The sequence below is a fragment of the Esox lucius genome, chromosome 5 (genome assembly GCF_011004845.1).
Source record: "Esox lucius isolate fEsoLuc1 chromosome 5, fEsoLuc1.pri, whole genome shotgun sequence".
NCBI lineage: Eukaryota > Metazoa > Chordata > Actinopteri > Esociformes > Esocidae > Esox > Esox lucius.
Window position 1 is genome coordinate 20,679,984 of NC_047573.1, and position 25,051 is coordinate 20,705,034.

The 25,051-nt window shown below is 42.4% G+C and overlaps 1 protein-coding gene across 3 annotated transcripts in view; it reads right to left on the bottom strand.

Moving 5' to 3' along the window:
* Positions 1-25,051, bottom strand: part of tanc2b (tetratricopeptide repeat, ankyrin repeat and coiled-coil containing 2b) — a 165,759-nt gene that overhangs the window by 105,718 nt on the left and 34,990 nt on the right. For all 3 annotated transcript variants that reach the window (XM_034292070.1, XM_034292072.1, XM_034292071.1), the window contains exon 3: positions 4,784-4,879. In XM_034292070.1, the coding sequence (XP_034147961.1) occupies positions 4,784-4,856 (73 nt within the window). In that variant the 5' untranslated portion in view covers positions 4,857-4,879. The remainder of the gene's footprint in view (positions 1-4,783; positions 4,880-25,051) is intronic.

A 25,051-nucleotide genomic window follows, 5' to 3' on the forward strand; every position in this document is an offset into this window, starting at 1 on the left:
TCAACTAGGGTTCTTGTCTCCAGTCTCTCCGTCCATCCTTCTTTAACAGGGCCCAATCTTTTAAATTCTCCCTCCTGCAATCCATCCCGGTCCCCTCTCTGTCTCTGCCAGCCTGGGTGCCAGTCAGCTCAGGTCTCATACAGTACTAGCCACGCCAACGCTAGCATTCATAGACCTCGCAGTCTTGGGCTACATTCCCATATCCCCAGAAGCACGCCACTTGAAATGCACAGCCTACACAACGCCTCATTCTTCTACATGGCATTGTATTATGGATGTATGAGTCATGAATTATTTGATATTTTGCTAATCGTATAACCCCTCTCCATATCAATATCCTCATCTAAATGAACAATAGTGGGGTCATTTAACGCTCATCTGAGGTCTGAAGATGACACCGCACCCCGTGATAAGAGGACCACTTGTCTTTTAATGAGATCTGATTAAACTATGTGTTCAGTGAAGTAGATAATCAGTTCAGATAACGCATCTTGAACGCAGCCTGATTGAGTATTGTGTAGATAGGAGTGGAGGGGAAATCTGGCATCTGCGATACTGATGCCACACTGATAGTTGTGATTACAGTTGTTATTGACAAGTCCTCACAGCCATTGACTCGGCATTAACAGAAACAATGGACCTGGATCTTTAATGGTTTGTCCATATTGGAATTTACAGTATTGACGGTTCTGACTGAGTGAGCGAGACCATAAAGTTGTGACAGTGGTGTCTTGGCCACAGGCAGACTCACTGCTGTCTTCCATTATTACAAAGAACTGAACTGAATGGAAACACGCACACACGCACGCACGCCACCATTTGAAGATTTGAGCAGAGTGCCTTTTGTGGTGGAGCAGTGCTGAGTGAAATGGGCTAATTGCAATTGAATTACAGGTGGTAACAGCGCTGTTTTACGGGTATAAAGAATAGGGTTGTTAAGATGTGCTAACTCAAGCCTGGCACACCCAGCAGAGGTGGCTGTTGTGTCTGTGTCCGTGTCTGTGTGTGTGTGTGTGTGTGTGTCTGTGTGTGTTCTCCCAACTATCTATAAATTCAGTCTATTTATTTCATACAAGCATGTTTCAAACGTTTTCATATAAAATATCTAATGTACCATTTGTAATTCAGTAATACGAGAGAATTGGTCAGGGGTATGAAAACGTATGCAAGGCACCATATCCATATTGTGTGGATTATTAATTTAGTTCAAAATAAATCTCTTGGGGGTATTGCTGGTGTACACAACGCCAGTCATCCGGGTTTGATTTATATCGGAGTCCATGGTACTAAAGTGCTGTACTTAAAGAAAGGACGCATCAGCGTGAGTAGCTCTGGATAACATCGTCCACTAGATGACTTAAAAAGTACATGCAAAACCCTTTGTGACTGTATGTGATTCCAGGCTGGACCAAAGGCCTGCTCACCCAGCAGCTCTCCAGATGGAGGGGCTAAAGAGTTGTATACAGTGCAGTAACAGTGAAACTATTCTAGCTGTGAAAGAGAACAACGGCAGGTGGCAGGCCTGTGGAATCAGAGCATTCCGCTGACTTCTAAACGGGTCACAGTTAGAAGGGAAAAAAAACTTGGAAAAGTCAGACCACCTGTTTCATCCCATGTCAAGCACTGGTCACAGCGCAACACCTCAAGGATGAGTGGAGATATTTCAGCACTATTTATCTCCAAGTTCTGATTTACTGTTTCTTGCTGTAGGCTGACATGACAGTCCTTGGGCTATCCTTGGGAGGCAGGACTTATCTGTCTGTCTGGAAGTGGAGTAAGGGTAAATGTATTCATACCAAACCGTATATAACACAGTGCCTTGGGAAAGTATTCAGGTGCCTACATTTTCTCAGCATTTTGTTGTGTTATACAATTAAGGTTACCCTTTATTTGAATACAATTTATTGAAGAATTACAATCTGCAGGTGCACTATAGATATTCATACTATTAGCAAACTAACAAAAACAAAGTAAATGATTGCAATGGTTCAGATCAGGTTTAGGTATACATAGAATAATAATGGGTGAGTAAGGGAAATGGTAAGGTTTAGGATGAGGTTAGAGGTTAGGGTTAGTGATTGTTGATACATATTTAGCAAATAGTGTTTTCAGATTGATTACATTTATTTATTGCCATAATACCTCTCCACCAGCATTAAACACCTGGATTTGGAGCTGTGTAGGGGCGGAGCTGGCAGGTTTCTCCACTGTTGGTGCAATGCTCATTCATAAATACTGTCTGTATACATATTTGAAGTCCTCATACTGTTCTGTCTGCCTGTATGTTTAACACCAAAAAAAACATACAGACACATTGAATTGGGAACATGCAATGTATGAGCCATGTTCACATTAGGGCTACAACAACTAATCGATAAAAATCGATAACGTTGATTATCAAAATTGGTGGCAACAAATGTCATTATGGAATTAGTTGGGTCGACAAGAAACTCAGGGGGAAAAATAACATTTGAAAGACGCCAGAGGATACCCCGGAGGGAAGTCGGGTACGACCATAAACGTCAGGAGTATGTGACCACTTTACCGTGAAGAGCTCAACAAAAAAGGTCTGTTGCAACATTTGCAAAGAAGAACTCTCATGGCACAGAAGCACAGCTGTAACGCATTTAAAGAGAACACGTGTTGTAGCTGTGATGACGGAACATGAATAGTGCTCAGCATGGCAAGTTAATGTAATACAAAATGAAGATTCATTAAAATTTGTATTCATGGAGTTACGTTTTTAAATTGAGAAATAGTTCATCTTGAATGCATGGCTGAGTTAAAGTTACCGGTCAGGTTTTTCACCACCAAACCGGTGATCTACTTAAGCGTATTGAGTTTGTGTTTCGTTGAAAAGCTCCGACTAGCACAACGTTACTGATGAATGAACCCATTAGTGTCAAATGTGGTCAGTTCTACTGTATAGTTCTCCACAACAGAAACATTAACAACAGAAAAATTATAGGAAAGTCTCTCAAATAGCTTCATATTATGATGACCCTTTATTTTTTGCACATGTTCTTATTTTTTATACTTGCTAACTACAGTTGTTTTAATAAAGGCATTGTAAAAGGGAAAAAAAAACTTTTTTTTAAATAAAACACTTAATTCTGCAATTGACCTTTTTTGAGGAGTAATCGAGAGATTAATAGATTATCAAGACAGTTGTTAGCTGCAGCCCTACATCACATACATCTTGCACTGAGTGTTGTTTTTGTGAGAAAGGTAGTTGTTGGTGGTCTCCTGCTCATTGTGCTTTCCTTTGGCATTAAATGGCGCATCCCTAGGCTCATATGAATACATTTTGTTGACTGTAATAACTGTTACCATTTCAATCTCCCACTGTACCTAAATAGAACTAAACTGTGGCCCCACAACCCCAACACATACCCGACCATTGGTTTGGAGAACTATTCCAACTCGACTGTCTGTCATACTATCCCTCTGTGCATGTGTGACCCACATCACTTTCCCCTGGTGACTAAAGAGGAGAGGGAGGAGGAATCCAAGCCCTCTGTGGAGGATGTCCCACTAACATAGCCTCCCCTGGAGACTGGAGAGAATTACATAACACTGTTTTAAAGCACATTGTGACTGCATCCCAAATGTTGCCCTATAGTGCATCACTTTTGACCAGAGCCCCCCCTGCACTGCATTGGGAATAGGGCAGCATTTATGACACACCCCGCCAAAGGCTCTCCATACTGCAGCACTTGAGACAGACTACAGTACGAGCCGCTCCACACCACAGTGCCGGAAATTCACTCCGTAGGCTCACCATAGGCCTGCCGCCATCCCTCTGGGCATTCAAACAGACAAAATCAGTGAAAAGGTGTTCCAGATATGAGGTCAGACCGGGCATGTTGATATTCTGACAACAGTGACATACAAGACATTGTGCTCAACATTTGAGTCGTTATTCACATGCGGGCCACAGCATGAATATATCTGCAGGAAATCGCAGAGTGGCGGAGCGATCAAAAGCCCTTAGCCGGCACATTCCCCGTCTGTAATAAAGACCCGGTCAGCAAACTAAATGGCACCCTAAACCCTATTCACTAATCTACTTTTGACTAGAGGCAGCAGTCAGAGGCAGTTCGCCAACTAGGGAATAGCGGGCCATTTCGGAGGTAGCCCTGGCATGCCTAGGGGAACTGTTAAAGATGGTGGCTGTAATACCGCCTGGCAATAAACCCCAAAGTTATTACTATCAAATAGGAGCAACTGCTACTGCACATCTCCTACCCATTTAACTTCAGAGCCGAGTAGCTGAAGCTTCCATCAAATGTCGCCGGCGTTGGCTTGGCTGTACAGCCAGCGCACTTTCTCTCCTGAATGAGAGCGTTTAACAGCTGAGTGACATAAGTGAGTGAGTCAAAGTATACAATATGAACAAAAAGCACTGCGTGGCTGTTAAACGTGAAGGCGTAAGCTAATGTGGCTTGTGTGTAATGGGAATTTATCACCTGTATATGAAAACGAAATGTGTCATCAGCCGAGAATCGAACGTGCAAAACATGATTCAACTGTCTGTAATCCCAACGGGGTATCTGTGAAGCGTCTTGGTCGTCTGTCAACGAGGTACCGATGAGGCCGAGGGCAGGTGTTTTTGGAGCGCTACCGATGAACACCCACGGAGAGCTATGGGTGCCCTGAGGCAGTGGGACCCCAACAACCTTCCATGAACAGCCCCAGGCTCACACTCCGACGGGCGGGTTGGAGGTCATTGTTGGCAGAAAGGTCAGAAGTCAGAGGTTAGGGGTTAAAAGTTCAGACTCACCACTGCTGCTGTTGCGGTTCTTGCGGTTGACCTTGCCGCCCGTCAGCAGCATCTTCAGACTATTCCTAAACATGGCTCCAACACCCTCAGTACAATCTAAAAAGACCAGGAAATGACAGTCAATAAAAGGGCATAAGGAGTTCTGCAAAAGCGAGACAAACTCTGCCTTACAAGAGGTTGTACTGTAGTCCCCTCAAGTCCCTCAACTGATGTGCCTGGTTCTGAGAGATGCACACAGAAGTAGCTAAATGCTTCTGTTCATCCCTCCATCTTTTACACCAGATAAAGTGACTCATCCTCTGTGATTTCACTGCACTGCTGGGGTGACTCATTTAAGTAATCTGACTGTCGTCCCTGTACAGGTCTGTCCATCTTTCCATCTGTTTGGCTGGGTGTGTGTGGGGGGGGGGGGGGGGTGAGACTCTGAAGGTACCGGAGTCTAGCAAGTCGAGCGGGCTGGTGATGATGCGGCCGGTTCCGTTGGACTTGGAGGAACTCACACCGTGTAGGTGATATGGACCGCAGTGGCAGGTTAAGATCTGAGTATCCATTTATACATGCACTGAGCTCAGCCTTGGCTTGACAATCAAATCAGGGCACAGAAGTTCTTTGTGCGTTACAGAATGACTCAGCAGCCCGGCACATCGCAACCACAGAGCTTTACACAGAGATTCTGGGAGGGGGTGAGAAAGAGAGAGCCACGCAGAGAGAAAGAGAGAGATACACGCAGAGAGATAGAGAGAGATACAGGCAGAGAGAAAGAGACAGAGATACACGCAGAGAGAAAGAGACAGAGATACACGCAGAGAGAAAGAGACAGAGATATACGCATAGAGAAAGAGACGGAGATACACGCAGAGAGAAAGAGACAGAGATACACGCAGAGAAAGAGACGGAGATACACGCAGAGAGAAAGAGACAGAGATACACGCAGAGAAAGAGACAGAGATACACGCAGAGAGAAAGAGACAGAGATACACGCAGAGAAAGAGACAGAGATACACGCATAGAGAAAGAGACAGAGATACACGCAGAGAAAGAGACAGAGATACACACAGACAAAGAGACAGAGATACACGCAGAGAGAAAGAGACAGAGATACACGTAAAGAGAAAGAGACAGAGATACACGCAAAGAAAGACACAGAGATACACGTAGAGTAAGAGACAGAGGTAAAGAGAGGTAGGGGGAAGGGCGAGTGAAGAAGTTCAAAGAGAAAAAAGTAAGAGAATGACAGCAAGAAACCTGAACTAAACCAAACCAAAACATAATCAAAAGACAGCCTCTAAGCCCCATGGCCTTCTCCCTTTAGTAACACTGTGCCTTAAAACAGCTGCTCGCGGGAGGGGGGGTAGACTCTTATCTCCCACCTCATCTGCACTACACACATCATGCCATGTTGTCATGAGCATCGGGTCAATCTGACAGCCAAGAACCCAGCAAAATCAATGTTTCCTTATCAAGAATCAATGCACACATCAGGGAATCAAAGCTCAGCGATTCTTGAGTTTGGATGCTGCCATTGAATGTGACGCAATGCAGACACTAGTGTGACAGCCTTCTGCGATATCAAAAGGAAGCGTTCTCTGAACGGAAGCCTTCTCTGATACCAATGGCTGTAGTGGAATAGGCTTTGGGTCTCTGTGGGGTTGGTTTTTCTGGGAAGCATTAATTGGTTGTAGTTTTAACGGAAAGCCTACATTTCCAAGTTAAGACGGTGTCTTAATATGTGTGGATTAACAGAACTGTCTACTGACGACTGCCATCTGACTGAGTTACAAATCACCTAGCATCATTACTTAATACTGCAGTATTTGTAGATCAGTCAGACACCAGTTACCCACAATACATTGTAGTTTTGATATTCTCTAATACAGCCTTTTCCCTTCATCCTCATTTTATCACCATGGTTTCCAACATCTTGTTAAGGTCATAAAGCGTAGACCAGTCTATTCCCTATGGATACTGATCAAATGTAGAGCACACATTTTTTTCACATTCATCTTACAGTGTATATATATATATATATATATATATATATATATATATATGTACGGTGTGTATAAAATGTTGGGGCATTTGTAAGCTTTATCGGATGAAGACAGTGGGGAAAGATACAGCAGAGATGTTTTCCTTTGCTGAAAGATCAGTAGGATTCAATCGCATTCTGCAGAGGTACTGGTGTTCCAGAGGCAAAGGATTAGACCACAATCATCCTCGCTATCTGAATATTCTCCTTATCCTCTTAATCTTCTTAAACTTTTCTTCCCAAAATGAAACACGATATACTTTCTAAACCATTTTCATCCCAGATCAAGGAAACATTTCAGTATAACATAGTTTCCAATCATTCATATTTCCTAACCTTAGCTTGTTTGTCACGCATAGCTCGGTCTGTGTGTAGAGTAACAATGAGGTTCGGCCTGTGTGTAGAGTAACAATGAGGTTCGGTCTGTGTGTAGAGTAACAATGAGGTTCGGCCTGTGTGTAGAGTAACAATGAGGTTCGGTCTGAGTGTAGAGTAACAATGAGGTTCGGTCTGAGTGTAGAGTAACAATGAGGTTCGGTCTGTGTGTAGAGTAACAATGAGGTTCGGTCTGTGTGTAGAGTAACAATGAGGTTCGGTCTGAGTGTAGAGTAACAATGAGGTTCGGTCTGTGTGTAGAGTAACAATGAGGTTCGGTCTGTGTGTAGAGTAACAATGAGGTTCAGTCTGTGTGTAGAGTAACAATGAGGTTCGGTCTGTGTGTAGAGTAACAATGAGGTTCGGTCTGAGTGGGGCAGACTGTATATAATAAGTAGAGGTCAAAATGTGATGAAATGTTACCATTAGGATGTGATACTGTGATCTGTTAACAACTGAATGTGACGCTGCCTTGCATAATTTGTAGTATTTTTGAGGTCATTTAGGTTTGATGCATGTTCAGTTGGATACTTAGGTTTGGCATTTGATACATCTAGGAGATGGCTGATTTCACTAGACTCTGTTTTGAAACAACAAAAACATTTGGTTTTCAGGAATAGTGTTGTCATCAAGCTTTCTTCACAAACACAGGTACTTCTTCCCAAATACAAGACATTCTTTTATGCTTATGTTTTTGTACCAAGCAGAACTATCTCTCCAATCAATCATCATTAAAAGCATAGAACCTACACAATTAACAGTGTATACAGAACCCAAGTCAGCATAAACATGTTGACAAGCGGTATAAACGCTGACTGGCAAAAATACACAAGGGCTCACTGTGTAGCCCTCTATTCTGATAAAGCCAATATACTCCATAGACAAATTCGTAAAATATTTTTTCTCCTTAGAAAACAAGTACTGTTTTAATGGCCTGATCATAGACCTGACTGTGTGATCAGTGTTTTTTTTTCATGCCCTCTAATCACCCACAGCTAGACAAGACACGGGGAAATCTCTGCTAAAACCCTCATTCCTCATTAGTCTAAGGGCCACCCACCTAAAAGAAAACTTCAGAAAAGGCATTCTGTGACCTAGAAAACAGAACTTCAAAGTTTCAGCATCAATTTTGTGGATATGTTTACGGACACAGTGTGACGCAAAGCATGTTAAAGTTGCACATTAATTAATTATAATAAACCCAATTTAATTTTAAAATCACAGCACATTTTGCGTAAGTTCCCCTAGCAATATTGAGGTTGCCAAGTTGCATCTTGTTTAAAATGTTTACACATCTTACGTTTTCCATGTAAATCCGTGTCAAATTGAGATAACACGTGCGAAATTGAAAAGCAAGAATTATAAATTATTTGATATTTTCGTAAAAATGCGCATCACTCGTGACACAATTAATTATTATTTGGGGACAAAATTTTAAAACTGGCCTTGCTTGCCACGGTAGGGGAGGCAGGACACAGGGGTAGAGTTGTAGGTCAAGTACATTCCTTTAATTCGTCTCAACAAAAAACACAGACGCTACCGAAAACTGAGTAGATGTGACGCTCGTACTCCCGCAGCTTCCGCCAAGAACCCAAAAATCAGTTTGGATGTTGTCATTGGACGCGACCCAATGCAGACACTAGTGTGGCAGCTTTCTGATGGCTTGCCCAAACTAGATCCGCAAATTGTGTTGGGAATGCATCGTTTTGTTGCAAGCCCTTTCCATATCGCTACGCATAATTTTTTGATTTACGACGCATCTATAAATAGAAGCTTTGGGTTCGCCGGTTATCCTGCCCTTTTTGATTTTTCAGACGATATATAGACACACAACGCTACAAATAACGCATGGAGGAAGATTTGATCCGATATTCGGCTATACCACCTCAGTAACTTTAACTCTTTGGCTATACAAAGGTTTTGAACGATTTGTTACATTAGCAACTGCACGTTTGTCAGCTCGTATGCCACTTGGGGATAACTTGCTAGCTACATACAAACTCTGTTCTAAGCTAGATAGTTTGACAGCAGTGTATTTGGCAGTTTTTTGTTCATTTTAGTCTTTACAATTATAATTATTTTGGCCATGCTTTTAAGAAATAATATTTAATATATTCACAAATATATTCACTTAATTCCGTTCTGACAAGGCTTTTTGGAGGAGATTAGATCCCTAATTTACTTATAAACTGACAGTTTCCGGTTTGAATAACGCACACGAGTTGGAAAAATCCAACGCGTTTGCATATCCTTGCATCATAACGCACATGTTCATCGGAAATGACTGAACTTCCGTTGTTATACACATATGCATGACGGATTTGGTTTGGCCAAGGCTTGAACCTTATGCATATGCATGACGGATTTGGTCTGGCCAAGGCGTGTTATTTCAAAAATAAGCTTCGGAAGCATTCTTGGATACCGATGGCTGTAGTGGAATAGGTTTTGTGTCTCTGCAGTGTTGATTTTTCTGGGAAGCATTTGGTTTTAGTTTTAAGACCTTTAATTAGTCTCAACAGAAAACAAAGCCGCAGCCGAAAACTGAGGCAGATAGCACAAACAATAATTCACACAGTGTGGCAAACGGCTGAACTAAATAGGACCCTCTGTTGGAGGCAACAATGTACAGCTGCCTCTAATTGGGGAAAACAAAAAAAACAACTGTGGAGAGATGCCTAGAGGCTTCTCCTCTGCCAGGTCCCAACTATGGCCTTGAGACCAGCGAAAAGATGGCTAGGGCCCTAGTCAGGACCTGGCATTGCTGCAATCATAAATGCATTAATATTTGAATAGTAATCCATAATAGTAAGGCAGACTGGTTATCGAGCACACAAATTGATATAGAACAATACGTAACAAGAAGACAATTTAGAAATCTGGGCAAATAATCAGGCCTTGGATATACTTTATTCTGACTGCAAATAAGTAACTGCAAATCATTTTAATTGAACATAGCAAAAGAGAATAACATACACAGATGATCATAATAAAATAATAATCATCACTTTTTAAGAAGGAAAACTATGTCACTCATACTAAGCGTAATTATAGGCCTGAGTCATAATTACTATACATGTAAATGCTCAGGCCAGTGACTTTAATGGCCACATTCATTAGAACTGCTCTTACTACACACCAGCCAGGACGATTACATTCTGGGTAAAACAGATAGATGCGGAGGAAGTACAACCAATAAACGTGTTGTGGAGTGTTTGTGCCCAGTCAGTATTCCACACAACTTTCGCCTTTCTGAAATGTGGATTGCTGTGGCTAACGGAGAGACCGCAGGGTAGTGCTTGCGATCAAACCCCTTGATTGATATGGAGAGTGTGATTCCTACAGTGAAAGGGTACTGTAGAGGTCACAGGTCAGGTACATTGACATGCAGCACACGAGGTGTAGATGACCCCCCTTCAGCGGTTGACATTTGAAGGTAGTTTCCGATTGAGCCGCATTGACCGTAAATGTGAATTCAACTAACCACATCGTCCATCAGATTGCCGAACTGAATCTAAACCATCACAAGCACCTGCTGAAACTCAACAGAGGACCCTCAACAGTCTGGCTGGTGTGATTAGAGTTTACAAGATCCTGTGTCTGACTGTTTCTAAGAGGAGACTTGACAGCTCAGATCCAAACTGTCCTACAGTATACAGCTGTGGATAAGAGCTATTGCAGGGGTAGGCAAATGCACACAACAGCACACCCCCACACCCCTCCAAACATACCTACAATCACCAATACCCACACCCGACGACACCCCCGCGCACACACATACCTACCCAACACAATAACCCCCCCGCCCCCCAACACACCCACACACTCCCACACAACCACCAACAAAAAATACAGCGCTATCTGCTCCATGCAGCTATCAGCTCCAGGCACACCTCCATGAAGAGATGTGTATGAGTACACATCTCCTGAGTACCACTCTCTCTGACCACGTGTACTGGCAGGAAGCTGTGTGTACTGCCATACCATAAGGAGCTCAAAGCTCCTCCAGTGGGTCAGAAACCCATTCATTTCCCATCATATGGCTGTTTCCTGAATGGTAATCTATTCCCTATATAGTGAGCCAGAGCCATATGGAGGCTCTATGGGATCTGGTTAAAGGAGGTCCTGTATATAGGGAATGAGATTTGGGGCACAGTCTGTCTCTCTGCACGACATGGCACTTCACTCACTGATAACAAAGCACATTGGTCAGATCATAAAGAGCAACTCGCCTGAATAGGCCTAGTAGATTTAATATGTAAGTATACTGAAAGGTGAGGTGTTTTCTTTGTTGCGGTCTCATGATGCACAATATACTTCTACTCTAGCTTTCTAGTATGTTTTGCCTTCCCAGTATGCTATTGACCTAAAACATAAAAAGCCAATACAGTAACAAAAAGAAGTAATGAAGTTAAGACATTACAGCTAAGAGACATTACAGCTAATGCAATACAGCAATATTAATTAAACTAACACAATAATGTATTGGCTTACCTAGATAAATAAAGGTGAAATAAACCAAATAAAAAAATATATACCTCCTTTTCCCCATTTCCTGTCATCACAGCGACTTGTTTTTCAACCCTCTTTGCTGCAACTCCCCACAGACTTAGGAGAGTTCAACAATGATGCAAACTCATTGGCTTTCACACAAAGCAAAGTAGGTGAGGGCACTGATGACCTCAGTTACCTTTGTAGCTACCCAAACCACCTGTAGGAGTCAGGAAATCCCTGCTGTGGATGCCTCCCCACATCCACAGTGATTCCGGCCATAGTGCATTGCCCTCGTCAGCTAACGGCACAGCCGAGGTTCAAAGCAGTGGCGTCGTTAGCCCTGGGCGACCAGGGCTATAGCCCCGGATCTTTTATGAATAGTCCCGGATCTCAAATGGACCCAAAAAAATAAATAGCCCCTGGCTGGCTAAGCCCCGGATGTATTATGGTCCTAGCGACGCCTCTGGTTCAAACCAATATACATATGTAATTCGGTCGTCAACCTGTGTCTGGAACTGGTTCTAAACCAAGGTGCACAATATCATGAGCCTATGTTTATTACTACTGATCACAATAAATGGAAAAACACAATCAGTCTGCATATGGTAGAAGCCACCAGTGTAGGTCAACCACAGAACATCGAAAGATAAAAGTTCAAAGTAGGAAGACACTCCCCTCATTCACCAAAAGACCAGTGACTAATTCCAATAGTTTGACATTTTCCCAACTCTAGCATTAGGAGTTACCACACGTCTGAGGAAGACTGTGAAAATAATTCACCCAAAATTGACAGTACAATTCAACAATGACCAAAGTCCTGACCTACCCCAAAAACTATTATCGTACAAGCTGACTTTGAGTAACAGTAGTATCCTGGGGTGATCAACTTCAAGTAAAATACCTTGGGTTTGACAAAAACAAGGACAATAGGAAAGAAACAGTGAAGTCAGAGAAAAGACAACATAGTTTTATAAACTATTGTTTGTCCTGAGCCAGCAGTCTATTCATTTAAGCGAAGGAGTTATGGGTCATCCATAATGCATTTGACTATACTTCTCTCCTGACAGGCTACATACTGTGTGAACCGGTGTGTGTGTTTTTGTGGTGTGTGTGTACGTGTTGGTGTTAGTGTCAGTGTGTTAAAGAGAGTAAGGCAGGCAGAAAGCAGACAGTCAGCTCATTAAAAAAGGGAAAATTTTGCTGCAGAGACACGTCTACCAGAGCGAATAGTCTGTAAGAAGACAGAAGAACCCACAGAATGGATAATATCACAGTCACTCACCCAGGATGTCATCTACCAGCCATCACTCTGTCTCTGTCTATATGGTGTAAAAATTGAACCTGGGTAAAAGGGTCAGAGCTATAGATAGGATCTGTGTTATACGTGTGTTTCTATCTTCAGTTTAGTTTCCCTGAGTAAAACAATGTTACATAATGATATGTGGTTTGGATTCCAGGCTAGGGACAAATTCCACGGTGGACTCAGGCTTAGGGGACGACCACACAGCAGAGCACAGATGACACTCAGACTCCGCATGCATCCCAAAGGCCATTCTACTGTATAGGATGTCATAGGATCATCATAGGGGCCTGGTTAAAAGTAGTGCAATTTATGGGGAGTAGGGTGTCAATCAGGACTAGCGCCAGGACAACAGGAGGAAAGGTGAAACTCTAATCCAGTAAATGTGTCACCAGAACAGTAATTACAGTAAGTATCCCCTGATTTGTCTCTCTTCACCAGTTTTGGACAAATGGATATGTAATAATCACTTCAACACTACTGGCCTATAAAAGTAACCTAAAATAACAATAAAATCAACAATAATTTATTTTCATAGAGCAGAAAAATAGATATACCCTTAGCTTCAATAGCTGACGTCACTCTGTTTTGGCTGAAATAACTTCATGTAGGCTTTTCTTGTAACTTTCTGTCAGTCTCTTACATCTACTAGGAGAAATGTTTGCCCATTTGTCTTTACATTACTGGTTTCACTTTGTCAAGTTCAAGTGCTTTCTGGCATGCACGGTCTCCTTAAGTCCCCCCACAGCCTTTAAACTGAGATCTAGGCTTTGACATGGCTTTACGTAACCCTCAATTTCATTTTTTTTTTGCCGTTCTCTTGTTGATTTTCTGTGTTTTGGATAATTGTCCTGTTGCAAGATCCATCTTTGGTTCAGCTTCAGCTTTTTGTCAAATGGCCTCACATTTTCCTCAAGAATTCTCTGGTATAATATTGAATTCATGGTTGATGATGGCAAGTTGGCCATGACCTGAGGCAGAAAGGAGGCCCAAACCATACCGTCGCCGCCTCTATGCTTTACGGTTGGTATGAGGTTCTTCTCTTCAAAGGTAGGGTATAGTTTTCACCAAACATGGCATCTGCAGCCAAACAACACCCCCTTTGTTTCATCGGTCAGTCACGTTATTCCAGTAATAATAATTTTCGCCCAGGAAAACATCAATTATGTCTTGATCTTCTTTTTGAGAGCAGAGGCTTCTTCCCTCTTGACTTTAAAAGTAGCCCAGGTTTGTGCAGTCTCTTTATGATAGTTGACATCCACTTCTGCATTGATTGTGGTGATGGAGGCGTATAGATCTCTTCATGTTGCCCTGGGGTTCTTAGAGACTTCCGTGAGTATTTATGGTCAACTCTTTGGCAAAATTTGGTTGGATGACCTGTACTGTGTACATTACAAATGGCCTGGACTTTTCTCTATTTTTAGATGAGCCATTGGACAGTGTAGATTGAATTGCTGGGAAATGGCTTTGTTACCCCTTCAGCTACAACAAAATGAAACGTTCATTCTGGTAAGTACACGTTCTACAGTGTTGTGTCCTGCAACATTTTTTTCATTAAATACATACAATATCAAATGTAGTAGATATATCCAATCATTAGGTTGAACTATCCTATAGCCATATATGATGCAATTTAAGTTTCTTGTCGCACCGCATGGCTACCAAAACAGCCTGTCCAAAAGACTGGCGTGTGAAATGGCTGCTGAATTTTTGTGTAGACTGCATTCTGACTGATCTTGTATGTTATTTGAGTGGATACTTGGTGACCATTCAATCAATTATTTATTACAGACACATAGAATTGTAGATACAATTGGGAGACCCTAGGTCTGCACATGCTCCATCCACTTCTTTCTATCCATCTCTCTTAGTGTTATTCTAAGGAACCTAGTGAAATAACACACAAGCCTTTATCAGAGGGGAAAGAGAAGCAGATGAAATAAACATAATTTATTGCCACCATTTCCCTTGCTCTCTTTAGAGGGGACGCCTGGGAAAGGGCTATAATAACATGAAGAAATACTGGGCTCTGCAGAGCAACAAAGGCAGGTGAAGAAAATTCCCCTGGCTACACGGGAAATAAATAATCTCCAAACAGACACACCTAATAATCCTCAGAGAGCTGGATAACCTATAGGGTTCGGTGGTTTCCAGGTTCCTATCAGTCCCATTTCTCAATATCCCATCACAACAGTAGACTTGAAATAAATGGGGGTATGACGAGGGGGGGGGGGGGTATCTATTGTTGATTAATGAATGGGAGTTCTGCTAAGAGACATCAGAATGACAGCAACAGCAGAGTTGCCCTGATTTTAATTCATTTTGAATGTGCTGCATTAGTGGCCCCTTACTCTTTGTTTGACTGCTGCTGTGAATGATAATAGCAAGCTGGCAGAGACTGTCTGTGGGGATACGTAAAGACAGGGATACTAGTGCTGGCATTACACCAAACCCTGCCAGGCAGGGAGAAAGGGAGAGGAGGATGGGGCTGATTAGAGCCTGGCAATGTGGACAAAAATCCATATCTCGATATATACAGCACCCTGCAGAATTATTGGTCCTCTTGGTAGATATGAAAAAAATATGAAAACATTTCTGTCTTGTTTCTCAGCTTGATATTACACTCAAAATGATGGAAAACTCCAACCTTTAAGGTAGATACGGAATTCTAATTAAAATCTTAATAAGATATTAAAAAAAGAATTGTAACCCCTACATTTGGTATTTTTGCACCCTCCCCTAGCCACGATAACAGCACTGGGTCTCCTATAATGTTTGATGACACGGGAAAACTCTTAGTAATGAGACTATTCATCTAAGCAGAATCTCTCTGATCCCTCAGAGTTCTTGGTCATCATTTGTGGACTCCTCCTCAGCTCACCCTGCTGGTTTGTAGAGGTGTTTAGCTCAGGGGACTGGCATGACCTTTGCTGAAGATTTTCCTGAGGTAAGTGTGGTTATTTGATAAAGAACCTTTTCAAAACCCCAAAGAGTAAACATCATCAAGTAATTGAATCACAGTTGCTCCTTATTAGGGTTGAAACCTGTGCCAGGTGGAGATTATATGGGTATATGACTTTTTAAGGTAATTAAGTTTATCAACATATTAACCTTTTCAGATGACCATTCTTCAGTAAATATAGGTGGGAACAGGTGGGCTGTGAGTCTTTAGGCAAAATCAAGATTAGCAGCACAACCAGGTGGAATTGGCAGGGACAACCAGGTAGTGTAGACTGGTGACAGTCAACAACCTTTTGTCTTATTTAATTTGTGCATTCTCAGACCTTACCCATGTTGACAGATAACTAAGTTATCTCACCTCATATTTATACTCCAGTGGAAAATACATTCATGGAAAACCATCTAGAAGTTCTAAACTGGCCAAAAAGGTGAACAGTGGAATTAGGTGATGTGACAGAATACAGCTGCTGACACTGAGTCTGAAAGTCAAGCAAAACAGAGCCTGACCAACATGACTGCATGTAACAACACTGAACTAAGAGAGACAGCTAGAATCAGACACCGAATAATTAATTTGATACATTCTCCTCCAACCACCTCCCCTCATCCCTCCTCTCATCCCGCAATTGGGGAAAAAAAGACATCACTGCTGCACCTACTGTTCATTCAGACCCATCTCCAACTAACCACTGCAACTGTAATAACTGTAATCACAATAATCATGATAAATTCCACATCCAATTCTCTAATCTAAATGATAGTCTGTTATTATCAAGTCAGACGTATAAATGACACAGGACACGTCAATCACCAGCCAGCCGAACCAACAGAGATCATGTTTTGCATACATGCCCTGCAGAAAGAGTGTGTGTCCCAAATGGCACCATATTCCCTATATAGGCCCTGGTCAAAACTAGTGCACCGTATAAGGAAGAGGGTGTGCGATTCGGGACTAATCCAGACACTACTGTTTGTATGGTCTGCAGTGGCCGGCTGACCGCTCCTGATCAAACAAATGGGCTGTGGTGGCGGAGGAGAGAATGGGTTGGTATCTGACAGGCAGTTTAAGGGTGCAAACAGAGCGTGGTGACACAGGGAGGGAAGGTCACGACACATTCATGGCAGGTAATCAACCTTGGCAAGACGGAGAGCAGAACATGTGCATTGAGAAGAGAGGCATTTAAACTGCCAATGACACAATCTCTTCTGAGTCCCCCCCTTATATTCTGCTTCTTTAGTCCACCGCTTTATGCTTTCCACCAGATCCCTTAGGGAACAGAGTTTCATTTAGGACGCTAGTTTACTGTAGCTGACGTTTTTCGACAGATATCAAAAGATCGTAGTTTACAAGTTTTTAACATAAAATATAAAATATCAGTCTTAAAGTGTGAGTTGAGGATGACTAAATAATGTTTGTCATTACAGCTGAATAATTGCATTTACAACTGAAGAAATCCTTGACTGTCTTGTCTTTGGACAAAGATTCCCCAAGTGTATATACACACACACATACAGGTCTGATGGTCACCAACGTCATACCAGCAGCCTCAGATTGCACACAACTCTCTCTGTTATACACAGCTCCTTCTCAGTTGTACACAGCTCTCTCTCAGATTATAAACAGTGCTCTCTCAGATTATACCCAACTCTCTCTCAGATTATACACAGCTTTCCCTCAGATTACACACAACTCTTTCTCAGTTATAGACAGCTCTCTCTAAGATTATACACAACTCTCTCGGATTACACGCAACTCTCCCCTCAGATTACACAGAGTTTCCCATTTCACAGAGACTCCGGGACTTATCGAGGTATACAATTACTGTGGTCGCCTTCCCCTGTTCAGATGTTTCATGCATAAACCAATGGCCACATTATTCACTGTGTGATTGGATGGATAACTAACCGTGTGGTTTGCTGGTACAAATACACCCATCCTAGCGATGTAAGATGTAGCAGGAGCCAGTAACACCGGGGCGTATGAATGTGCGCATTGTCTGATATTAATAACATGGCCTGGTAGCACCAGTGAAGTCAGCGAGCAGTGCTGAAATGAATTCTAAATGGCACCCTATTTCATTAAAGCAGAGCACATTGTAGCGAACAAGGTACCATTTCAAACGCAGCTTTGGTCGCAAAGAGCCCATCTACTCATAGACCACAGGGCTGAAACACAGGCCGATCAAGTGTCCAGGGGGTATTGATCTAAGAACCGCAGGACAAGAATGGCATGGATCAATAGGTATTTCAGTCACACCAAACAGCAGGGTAGAGAGAGAAACTGGAGACTTTGATGTGTCCAAATGGCCCTGACAATAACATCTGACACTAGCAACCAAATGAATTTCTGCCTACACATTTCTGGGCCTTTTGGAACTGAACAAAGGGCATAAAAACGGTCTGATTGTTTACACCGGGTTGACTTTCTATTTCTATTTCAGCCAATAGTTGTGCGATACCTGGGGAAGTAAGTGTATTGCGGGCTCAGAAGAGCTCTAGCCTGGGATATCAGTAGGGTTTCATTGAAAGACAGCTAGCTGGGAGAATCTTTATAAGGAGGGATGACTCCCGTCCCTCTGTTTGTGAGTAATAGCATCCTTTCAACTAGCCCTAGCCTGGCTGAAGGAACACTTGGATGTAAGGATGATAAATGTGTGTAGCTAGCTAAATTACCTAACTAGACTGTCTAGGGACAGTCGCCGTGATCTTAAACAAACAAGACAGATAACCTGCACAGATGGAGGACCTTAAACATTTGATTACAGTTAGTTTAGCTAGGTATTATAACGTACAAACTATTTTTAAAAATGGTAGATATTCTTTACAGACCCTTTATAGGTCAGTTAATGGTATAGCTAGAACTGCAACACAAGAAACCAGAACGAATCCCAAATTGTGACACAAATACCAGCATTTAAAAAAATCCATACATATTCCTTACCTGCGTGGCCTAGGTTAGCCTACTTAGTCGCTGCATCAGGGGCATACACGTCTGCAACATGGGTTAGACATAAAACCCACTACTCTTTCTGAATAAATTCTCTCTTCTATCTTTCCCCACTGTCTCCATCTTAATCAAAATCAAAATCACTTTAATCCAATGTAAAAAGAGCTACATTGTCCATCCTTTCTACCTCAATTTACCTCACAGGCGCCAAAAGGTGTAATCATCTTTACACAGCAACCCTTTATTACACATGAATATCACGCAGAAATTATAATATTCACTTAAAATAACCCTTAAAAATACTCATATTTTATATATGTATATACAAATAATATATAAAAGGACAAAGAATCATAAAAATAAGCTTGCCTTTTTCCTAAATTAGGGCACAAACAACCTATGAACACACATCTCAAAATCCAAAGAAAATATAACCCCCCCCCCCACTAATTCCTCCATGACTCATCCCCAAACCATACTGCTCCCCTGGACCCCATAACCTTCCCCTCCAAATTTTCCCCATCCTTATTGCATATTATATTTAGACTTTGGTTTCAGGATCAGTGCAACAACAGTAATGTGATACAGTATTTGGGCTTGTTTCATACCACGGGGGCACAAAAAATAAAAATGTGTGGGACTCCAGCCCACGGTCGGCACGCCACCGACTCAGAAACTGCTGAGTCAATCATAAGGCACATAAACCATGTCTTGACAGCCTATGGTCAAGCAGCTACTGTGTGTTAACTGTGTTTATCAACCTTATAATAATCTTACAAAGTTAAAGTTACTTTTAGAGAACATTTTGGAAAGGTAACTAGTAATATTAAATTTACAAAAACCCAACCCTATGTACAATCATCTATAAGGTCTCTCAGTTGAGAAATGTATCTCAAGTACAGATCCAACCACAAAGCTTTACTGATTACATGATGGGGGAAAGCAGACGCTGAATATCCCTTTGAGTATGGTAAAGTTATTAATTAAGCTTTCAGTAGTGTATCAGTACACCCAATCAGCACAATTATATCACAAAGGCATTACAAAGATACATCGTTCCTATCTGAGTTACCAGCACAGGAAGGAAAGAAAGCACGCGGAGGTTTTAATCCTGATTTAAAAAAAGCTAAATAGTTTATTGGTTTTGATGACAGAAACCTGGGCCAGAAACATTTTAGTTAGCGACTTAGTTAGCAAAATAGGAACATTGTGAAAGGGGGTAAACGGCCTTTCTCTAGATTCCAGCTAGATTCTAAGATTTACTGTGTGAAGCTTTTCAGCGTGGTCTTCCACAGAGAGATTTGATCAGTCCGAACAAGACTAAATCGTAATGAATGGTAGACATATAAGCTGTTTCACAAACTTGAACAGCACAGAACAGAATGACTCCCAGGTAGTACAGTAGATCAGTAAGGTAAGGAGTTTTTTTCAGTACACGCTTTTTTAGATGTCACTTCTGGTTTGAAACCAACCCCTGAAGACTGGAGATGTGCACAGAACTTCCACACCGAACAGCCAAGGGGCAATTAGAGGTAACATCCTCGCTTAAGGACAGAACAGATGTTTTTTAACATGTTAGCTCAGGAATTCAATTTAGAAACCTTTTTTTTCCTGGCCCAACTCTCCCAACGTCTAGGCTACTGGCCAAAAATTTGATGTGACCACATTTGACTTTCTTTTCTGTATTTCTCTTTAGTTGACATTAACTTTTTCTTCAGTGGACTAATGAACAAAATACTAAAAGACACTGCAGTTTTTGATAAAATATCCCATGAAGCTTTCTTTTGTCACTCTCAAAATATCAGTTAATATCACTTACATATATTATGTTTCTAAAGCTATTCGTTAAATACACCACCACTTCACGCACTATCATCTTTAAGGTTTTATCAGCTACCAACTGGGCACAAAAACACCCATACACACTGGTGGCGCTACAGGCACCACCATGCTCCCAGTATCACTTCAGCATATAAAGACGTGTTAACTGTCACTCCAAGTTAATGAGCCCAGTGGCAGCTGCAGCCTCAGTACATCTCAGCCCTGCCCAGCAGCACAGTACAGGAAGTTGTCAGCAGCGGGAGGGGTCCTGGAGCAGATATAAAGCAGCCTCCTGGAGATGCGTGAGGCTGCAAAGGTAGGGAGCGTTGCCATTATCCTTCCCCTTAACAGAAGGTCCCACAGAGATGAATTTACGTCTTCAGGCGTCAGCCTGAGCCAGCTCCACAACACACTGCACAGAGAGCAGGGGAAGATTAGAGGGAAGCCAATGCTTTGTTGCCCTCTGCAGACAGACTGTCATGTTACTGTGTATTATGACAGCATTTTTTAAATCCTCCCTGCATGGCCTAGGGGGTCCAAGTCTCCGCCTCTGGTGTACATGCAGTCCTGCAGCTTGGGTTTGAATTCGTCCCACTGCGCTTTTCTGCCTCTGTCAATTAAGCATAAAAACACACTTGAAAATACATCCCCAAAAATAAGAAATACTTTTTTTTCCACTGTTTGCTCTGTTTTCTTTTTCTTCAGGTCTAAGTAGCTGAAGTGTGCACCCTTTGTCAGTAATTGCTTAACTGTAGATAGCCTCTACCAGGTTCCGCAGGCAAAAAAAACACTTGTTTTTGCTATAACAATTATTCTTGGCAATACTCAATAATTTTGTGCAGTTTGTCAAGGAAATGTAACATGCTCTTGGCTCTTAATTATAATTATACAGTCTGACAACCGATATTTCAATAGTGGGGTTTTCATCCAGAGAATGTGAAAGTAACTGGAATGGTTCTCTGGTGGAGACCAATGGTGTGGTAAAAGTGTCCTTGTTAGGGCAATTTCTGTCATATGTATAAACTGGGAGCCGAGGTTGAATACTTATGCAAGCATTTTTTTATCTGTATATTTCCCAAAAACTGTTATTTTACAATAATAGATGATGGGTATCAGTGTCTTCAAATAACATAAAAACTACTAAATTACTATGTACAATTTGTAATAAAATTCTTTAAGACAATTGGTCAGGGGTGCAAATGCTTTTGCAAGACGGAGTATTTCAACAAAGGGTGGTAGTAATCCATGTTTAATCAAAAAGAAACAAAACAAAAGCAGCAACCAGTAATGTTGGGCAGCATGTACAAACATGAAACCAAAATGAACCACACCGGGTGTGGCCAAACACAGAACATAAATAGGTTCCCCAGTTGGAGGCAACGATCTACACCTGCCTCCAACTGGGGAAACCAAACTGGGTAGCGATGCCTAGAGGCATCACTTTCTGTCTGGTCCTGGCTATGGCCCCAGCCCAGCGCAGAAATGTCAGAGCACACAGTGCATCGCAGTTTGTTGCGTATGGGGCTGTGTAGCCGCAGACCAGTCAGGGTGCCCATGCTGACCCCTGTTCACTGCCAAAAGCACCTATAATGGGCATGTGAGCATCAGAACTGGACCACAGAGCAATGGAAGAAGGTGGCCTGGCCTGATGAATCATGTTTTCTTTTACATCACGTGGATGGGCGGGTGTTGAAGAGATGGGTCTTGAGGTGGGACTGGAAGATGGTGAGGGACTCAGAGGTGCGGATCTCTTGGGGGAGGGAGTTCCAGAGCCTGGGAGCTGCCCTGGAGAAGGCTCTGTCCCCAAAACTGCGGAGGTTGGATTTTTGGATGGAGAGGAGACCAGCTGAGGAGGATCTCCAGCTGAGGTGGTTGGTACAGAGAGAGGAGGTCAGTGAGGTATGAGGGGGCCAGATGGTGGAGGGCTTTGTAGGTGAGGACCAGGATTTTGTAGGTGATCCGGTGGGAGATAGGAAGCCAGTGGAGTTGTTTTAGGACTGGAGTGATGTGGTGCCAGGATTTGGAGCGGGTGATGAGTCGGGCTGCTGCGGTTTTGGAGTCGGTTGATGTTGGTAGAGCTGATACCGAGGAAAACTGAGTTGCAGTAGTCCAGTCGCGAGGAGATGAAGGCGTGAATGAGTCTTTCAGCAGCGGGGGGTGTGAGAGAGGGTCTGATTTTGGCAATGAGGGAAGAATCAAAGATAACACCAAGGTTGCGGGCCTGGGGAGATGGGGGTAACCACTCGTTCACCCACTGTTGTTTTATCATTTGATTGTGAGTAATCAGAATCAAATCTAGGTCCTTGCACAGAAATTGGAATTGTGACATGGTTTAGTCTAGACTAAACTAAAGTCTAGAAATAAAGCTAATATACCAATTACCAAGCAAGTTGTTTGTGTCATGAACACAGGGACAGGGTATAGGATCCAAGCGCAGAGCAAAACGTTTAATAACGATAGGATAGAAACAACCTAACAAAACCAAACCAAAAACACGCAGCACCATCAACAAATCAAACACGAGGCCTCGGAATCATGTAATTAAATAAGGTTTGATGACATGCATGATAATGGGTGATCCCTTGCCACTCTACACAGGTCACATGGATCTTGGAAAGGTGTATGTCTGCTCTCATTACTGGGCTATGAGTGAGGCTTCCCAGAAGAGATGGATTCTTCCCACAAGGCAATTATCAAGGGGCTGCCACGTGTGACTGCCCCCCCCCCCCATACACACACACACATAAACACATGCATGCTCACATCGGGAGGGGAACAAAAACCTCACATTTCAAAACCACACGTGAATTTGAGCCCCTTTGTCTTCTATGATTACAAAGTGCACTTAAATGAGCAAACAAGGGAAAGAACAACCTTAAGATCACAGGAATGGTCTCTGACTGTTTTTAATCCATTCATTTGAATCTAAGGAGAGGCCAGGAGCAGGAAGGCAGCTGTTGACGGGTCCAGCTGGCAACAAAGGATGGCACAGGACAAGAGAGCAGGAGGAAGGGGCTCTCTACAAACCTGTGTATCCACTCTGGGTCCCCATGAAATCATCTGAATCTGCTTCAAGACTTCCCTCTAAAGTCCCATATGGCCAATCCAACGCCTGTGTTCATCTTTTGCACCTGTGACAGCGAGCTAGCTTCACCAACCAAAACAGTAATTACTGATGCTCATTGTCGCACGCGTTCAGATGATACTTGGAGAGTTCTGGCAGGAGCAACCTGGTAGTGGATGTGAATGATAATAGATGCTTGTGACGGATGATTCTTCAACTTCTCCACACGGTTCTTATGCTCCACTATTGCACTACAAGGAAGAGAGTCTTCAACTGCTTGGAGTGTAACAACATTCAGTTGCATTGCTGCTTAGCACTGAGGTCACCAATTCAGTACATATACTGTAAAGTGGAGCGTTTCCCCTGGCTTGACAACATCGCAGCACAAATCCAGACTGAACCCAAATACTTAATTTAACGGAACTCTGTGAGAAAGGAGGCAACAGTCTGTGAGAAACGCAAAAGAGTTAGACTGCATCTTTAAGGCAAAGTTTATTATGACCTGGTGACTACACTAAAGTCTAGAAATAAAGCTAATATACCAATTACCAAGCAAGTTGTTTGTGTCATGAACACAGGGACAGGGTAGAGGATCCAAGCGCAGAGCAAAATGTTTAATAACAATCCAGAATCCAAAGGCAGGCGAAACAGGGCAGGCAAGGGTCGGTACACAGGTCGGTCAGAATCAGGTGGAGGCACAGAAGGACAAGAGCAAAAATCAAAGTCTAAATACAAATGGACTAGCAGTGGTCTGGTACACAGAGAAAAACACAGAAATAGAATAGCTTTTACAGGCTCAGTAGAGTGGTAAAGCACAATTCCTCAGAAAGGACACTACAAACAGGACTGAACTAAATAGAAACACAGGTGAAACTAATTCAGACTAATACAGGAAAGCAGGCTACGTTAACGTAAACAAAACAAAACCAAAAACACGCCGGCGAACCCAGCCTGACGTAGAGAGTTCATTGGAAATGTACAAATTTGCAATAGTGCCATCATGCAAACAGGACAGAAATGGTACTGCTAAAATAATATAAACCACCATCAATTGTTCTATTCATGATGGCTGTGGTTTAACAGAACTCTGTGAGAAAGGAGGCTACGGCAGTCAAGAGACTCAAATTGAGCAAAAAATATGAATAAAAAACAATCCCTCACTAGCCCATGGGCCACTTCTCATACCCATTCTGACAACTGTGCTGTGTTAGAGACTTAGGCGACACAAAATGACAAATCTGGTGGACAGAGACAAAGACAGACAAAAAAGCGCTCTGTTC